The sequence below is a fragment of the Ammodytes marinus genome, assembly GCF_949987685.1.
Source record: "Ammodytes marinus genome assembly, chromosome: 21".
Lineage (NCBI taxonomy): Eukaryota > Metazoa > Chordata > Actinopteri > Uranoscopiformes > Ammodytidae > Ammodytes > Ammodytes marinus.
The window spans coordinates 5153401-5159541 of NC_137225.1; the positions used below are offsets into that span (position 1 = coordinate 5153401).

At 41.7% G+C, this 6141-nt stretch overlaps 1 protein-coding gene across 2 annotated transcripts in view; it reads right to left on the reverse strand.

The window, feature by feature from the left end:
- slc12a7b (solute carrier family 12 member 7b) overlaps positions 1 to 2724 on the reverse strand; it is an 86961-nt gene extending 84237 nt beyond the window's left edge. For both annotated transcript variants that reach the window (XM_080050463.1, XM_080050462.1), the window contains exon 1: positions 2462 to 2724. In XM_080050463.1, the coding sequence (XP_079906589.1) occupies positions 2462 to 2660 (199 nt within the window). In that variant the 5' untranslated portion in view covers positions 2661 to 2724. The remainder of the gene's footprint in view (positions 1 to 2461) is intronic.
- Positions 2725 to 6141: the final 3417 nt, after the last annotated feature.

The window sequence follows — 6141 nt, forward strand, 5'->3', positions numbered from 1 at the left end:
TGGAATGAAATTCAAACGTGCTTTAAAACTGAGGGGACAGGTGCCATCCTGCCCTGGCGTCATGGAGGACACATGGTTCTGCAGCTCTGTGCTCAGGCTTCCAGTTAGACCCACCCTCTACTCCGCGTGAGGTGGAGGGACTGATTAGGTCACCTATTATGTAAAATGCACTTTTCCATGTTTTTTTTCCACATTAATATGGGTCCTCAGTGTGACTAGAGACTCCCAAAGCATGAGACAAAACAACCCTTTCTCTTTTTCTCCACCTCACTGAAAACCTGTGTTCAAAAACCCCAGTTAGATTTTTCTCGCCTTATAATGTCATAGGGGGAGAAGCCATGCCCTCGAATTACCAACATTACCAAGCACTACCTCCACCCGTGATAAGCCATTAGACCCAGATACACCTGGATCTAAGAAGACAGGGCTTAAAGAGACAGGCACTAAAACGGAGCGTTTCAGACAGAGGCTGAAAAGAGGAGATTCAGCAATGGCACTGTGAAAAACATAAAGGTTTTTTTTTTGGACACTACACCACGAAACCCAAATTACTGAAAATAAGCATTATCTTATCTTTAAAAGGTGCACTATAACTTTGGGTGTGTCAGAGAAGTGAACATTTTCTGATGGATATGCTCGTAACTGAATAAACTAAAATTTCCTCAGGGGAAAATGTGATCCCTGGAACACTGTTTGAAGTTAGAAAGCTTCCTGAAAAGTTACTGTTTTCACTGCTGTGGTTCACAGAAGCAGGGCACACCGTTGTGTTTACAAACATATTCTAGTCTTACGTTTAGTTCCAGGTAACTCAAAATAATTTAGTTTTGATTTAGGATGACAGAATTATTCAAGACTAAGAATTACATGTGGAGAAAATAGGTTTTGTAAACTAACTGCAGGCTCTGCAAATGTAAACAAATCCCCCTCCTCTTGAAACTGCATAGTGCACCTTTAAGGCAACATTTCTACACTAAAATAAATCAAGTTACAGATGAGGATACACAAGTGCATATACTATGCATCAGTCTATGATATCAAACAATTATTTTTGAGACCACACAATACATGGCACACACACTGGTGCACAAATCAATAATCACAAATATCATGCAGTACCGTCATTCACAATCAGTAGCTATGGAGACTGACTGGTTTCCAGCCCAGGAACAAAACACACTATGTCAACAGCAACGCTCTCCTACATCACCACGGTTCCTCAACAGTACACAGTCATCTCCAGTGTTATATGTCCTATTTTTTCCCCCCTCCCCCCTATTTAACTGTGTGAATCAAAAAATAAAACAACAGAACATCAGTGTGAGCCCTGTTCCCTTTAAACCATTATAGGCTTACCTATGTATGGCTAGAGGCAACCTAAACTACTAGTCTAGACAACCATTTATGAAAACAGCCAGTAATCTCACTATCATCAACCAATGCACACAACAGATTGTCTGTGGACTTTACTGTAAATTGGCGTGCTTGCTCGGCCAGAGGACCAGGCAATTAGTCCTCCTTACCTTTAACCTGTTGCAATAGAAGCACCTTGTTTGTGAGCAACTTACTGGTCGAGCAGGACTTGAGAATACACTGCAGGCACATTATGATACAACAACAGTAACCCGAAAGGGGATTTTAAAATGGGTACACCGTGGAAATAATATAGCCTAGCTTAAATGTTCCTTAAAAAAAACCATGAAGTCATGATACTGTTTGGAATGACAAAGTGAGTTTAAATAATAGTCTAACAGAGGATATCTTGTTAACAACATTGTCAGACCGACCTCAAGTGCATTTGAATTAGTTTGTGTATTTCATAAGGTTCTCTTCAGCCTTTAAAAGGTTACAACAAGCGCGAAACGTGTCGCCTCATCGAAAGCTGTTATTAGCTTATTTTGTCCGGCAACATTTTTTTTTACTCTGGGCCTACTTGCACATTATTCTAAAACATTGAATAAATAAAAGAGAAACTCTTCCAAGTTAGAGAAAAGGGAAGGAGGTCAAACATAGACGGCTCATTCAAATGCGTAGGCCTATTCCAATAAGGCGAGGCTAAATGTGTTAATAGGCAATGCTAATTAATTAGTTTTCCGTGTTGTCAAAAGGTAGCCTACTGTGAGAGCATTCTTGTCTTGTCACTCCAAAGATGAAGTGCTGCACTGTTTGATAACAAATGCCATGTTGCACAACACTGGCTCCTCGTCCTCTAAAATAAGTTTTACAGGCAAATGTTAAACTTTTTTTTTTAAAGGTCACATTAATGCTAGGTGTATCCGCTAGGTTTCGGGGTACCCACGCCCCGGCTTCATTACATAACATAAACTACTATAGGAGCAGACACACACACACAAAGACAGAGTGAGCCCCCGGTGAATTGTTGCAGCAGTTATAATCCTCTGCTGGATAGAAGAGATAAGAAGTGGGACAAGTTTGTTTGTAACGGACGGGTGAGCTGTCTTACCGTACTTATTGGGCTCCCTGTTGTACTCCAGGATAGGCACCACGGCGTCGGGGTCTGGCGGCTCGAACACGGAGTCCTCCCCCGCCTCCTCTATACCGCCGCTGGCCGGTGCCGGGTCAGGGACCACCGCCTCCGAGTGCTCCGCGTTGGCGACCCCTACTCCTCCGTCCACCGGGACTACCACGAACCTTTCGCCCATGTCACCTTCCTTCCCCTCCTCCTCTTGTGGTACTTCTGAAAGAGCCGGGAGACCTCAGTCACTCAGCGTCCGTCTCTCCTCCGCGGCTTGCGCTCAATGTGAGCGAGCGAAACACGCAGCAGGACAGCGCGTACAACACAGGAGAACACAGCACACACACCACACGCTCACGGGCTCATCAGAGGATTGATTACAGTAGAGTCGCGCCCGCCCCTAGCCTTCGCTAATTGGTCGAGAGGGCCAAGGAGCGCTGTCAATCAGCCGCAGGCGCAAATCAGATTGGTTGGCGTTTGCTAATTGTGGAATGAGATAGTTCTAAAGTTCGTCTCAACTTAATGATATCCTCCTTATTAATCATCTCTGTAATTATTAACAACATATCGTTTCTCCATCAATATATTTAAGTATAGGCTATTTCAATTAAAAAATAATCTTAAAATCTTAATTCTTAGAGCATATCATTCATAGTATTTTTTATTACCTACATTGGTTTCAAACTATACAAAATGGCCCGCCATGCAAATATTTTTGATAATGTAAGGCCCTTTATTTAGGTATTGAGGTATAGGTAGTGTCGCTCTATATTTGGAATAGATGTATTTCTATTGGCCTCTTGGCGAAACAATGCACCGAAACAGAGTATCCTATAAAATAGTGCATGTGTGGCCGTGTGTGGGCTTTGCTGTGGCAATGGAGCTGTGTGTACTGGCATGTCACACTCAAGCCTTTACACGCTCCTTTGAAGGTCTCAAAATAATTGGGCAATTAACACTCACTCTGCATATCCTCCCCTATCAATATCCCGTCACGACAACTAAATAAATCCTTCTCATTTTGATCAGGGATGTAGCAGTCATTTGCCAACCCCTTGCAATATTAACTTTGGTATGTTACAGCTTAGAATAAATGCTTGGTCAAAACCTCGGAATAGGATGACTGTCTGCTCAACTTTCCAAACGGGTTTATACATTGTCTACTCTACACAGGTCTTCAAAGCTCAAAGGACACATTCTGAGCATTTTCTATTTGACACACTTGAAAGTATAGGTTACAGGGCAATTATTCAAACATTCTCCAAAATTGCCAAAGCACAACATCAACAACAACAACAACAAACACACAAGCATATCTCTCACTTTTTAACTCTTTCATTCACCCTAACACATAAGGATTTGGATGTGGAGGCTTTTAATACAGTTTATATCTCAGTTTTGCTTTCTTAGAAAACAGATTTGATATCATCTTGTGCTAGATGATATCAGATCAAGATCACCCACAAAACATGTATGAATTATTCCTTGAAACATCTGTTCCCCAAATTCAAGGGGAGTTTGATCAAGCATCACTGGCACACACTAAACACACACTAACAATGCAAGCGGGTAAAAAAAATAAACAAGTAGCCCCTTCACAACTTATGGCAGCAGCAAGAAGTTATTTCACTGTTAACCTGGAACTCCCCCATGACAAAATAGTTCATGATGCTGGAAAATCTCAGGTCGGGGTGTCAGACTGAAGACTGTTTGTGCTTGTGATTCCTGTGGTTCACGTTGCTGCAGTAGGGGGGCCAGAGGGCTGCCTATGGGGTGGCATGGGCCCCCCTGCAATCTGATCGGCCCGCCCTACCAGTCAGAACGTGATAGTTTGCTTGTAAGCTATTAGTGGAGAGTTCTTTACTCAAGTAATGTAAAGTAAAAGTTGACTTTACTTTTTCTTTTCTTACCACAGTAACTTTACTTCCACTACACTACATTGCAGCCAGAAATATTGTAGTTTTTACCGCGCTAGATTAATCGCCCAAACATCTTAAGTTATTTAACAAATTGAGATATATCTGCACATACAATGTAATATGACCTCATACAATCTGATGTTTTGTTATAGATTAAACCGCCCAACAGTTTACACAAGTAAAGCTTAAACAAATTTTGGATTGATTGAGTGACAAAACATTATTTGGCATCCGATTTGACATTCATTGAAGTCATTGTTCATGCAAAAACATTTCATGGTACCAGCTTCACAACGGAAAGGATGGCCTTATGTTTATTTTCATCATTTCGACGTGTGTAGGCTATAGTGATGATCATTTGACTGTTGCGTGGACACAACAAGCATTGGGAAGGTGTCACTTTAGGCTTGTGCTCATGTTGACATCTAATGTAACACTTTAATGTACTTTTCCAGATTATACTTTAAAATAGATTTACTCCATTAACATTTTCAAGGCAGGACTGTTACTTAAAACTGAGTATTTTTTTCCAGTGGATTATTAGTGCATTTCAGAAGTGAACAGAAGAGAACTACCGCTTGGCAGTTACAGCGACTGCCTCCGCCAGGCATACAATGGCTGAATGGACAATGTACAGTGGTGGCAGGCAATGCTTTAAAGAAGGTAAAGCTCCCAAGAATATGGCACAAGGTCCCTGCGACATGAAAATATGTTCTGTTGCAGTGACCTTTGACATCCAAAATCTATTCAGTTTGACAAATTCCCTCAAAGGATTCCTGAAATATTGCATTCAGGAGACATGAGGTCACAGTGACCTTAACCTTTGACTTATGACCTCTAACATCTAATCAGTTCATCCTTGAATTAGAGTCAAAACCTGTGCAACATTTGAAGAAGATCCCTCAAATCGTTCATGAGATATTGAGTTTACAATACAGTGACTTTGACCTTTGACCTCCAAAATATTTGTTTATTGTCATTATATTGAAGGTCAGACAACATTTGGAATTGGAGCGGACATTTGTTCAAAGTTTGAAGACAATCCCTCTAAGCGCTCATGAGATATTGTGCTCACAAGAATGGCCCAGGTGGACAGACGTAAGGACGGACAACCCAAAACACATAATGTTTCCGGCCTTCGGGCTACCGCCGCTGCGGAAGCATAATGATCTGAATGCTTCCTCAGCAATTGCCTTTAAGTATTGAATCAATTCATTCATTTCACCTTTATTTCAACAGGCAACTGAGTTCTTATTTACAAATAACAAAATACACTTGGGGGGAAGGGAGGAATCCTTAGAAGATAAAACACATTAGACATAAAAATTCTATTCATAATTGATAGGTTACTGAACAGCCCTGCTGGGTATGAGCCCAATACCCTAAACCAAAGAAACAAACCCACAAAACCAAAAGCCTGATTGTGGATAACACCCCTGTTTGTTGCGTGTAATAGACACTGACCTCCCAGTCATTTACTATTCAAGAATCTCAGCTTGCACATCAATCATATCAACTAGTTTGTCTGCCGTTTACTTTTCAGCCAGCCAAAACGCCTGTGGAGCGCATGCTTTGGACAGACTCCAGGAGACCACTCAGACAGTAATTGCATCAAGGGTATAACGTGGACATTTAAAATAGACAGCTGGCGGGACAGTTGGATGACCGTGGGTTGGTGGGGGTTAAGTGGGGGTGAGGTTGGGGGGTGGGGGGGGGACTCAATTCATCCATGTCAGTTCAGTTCATCCC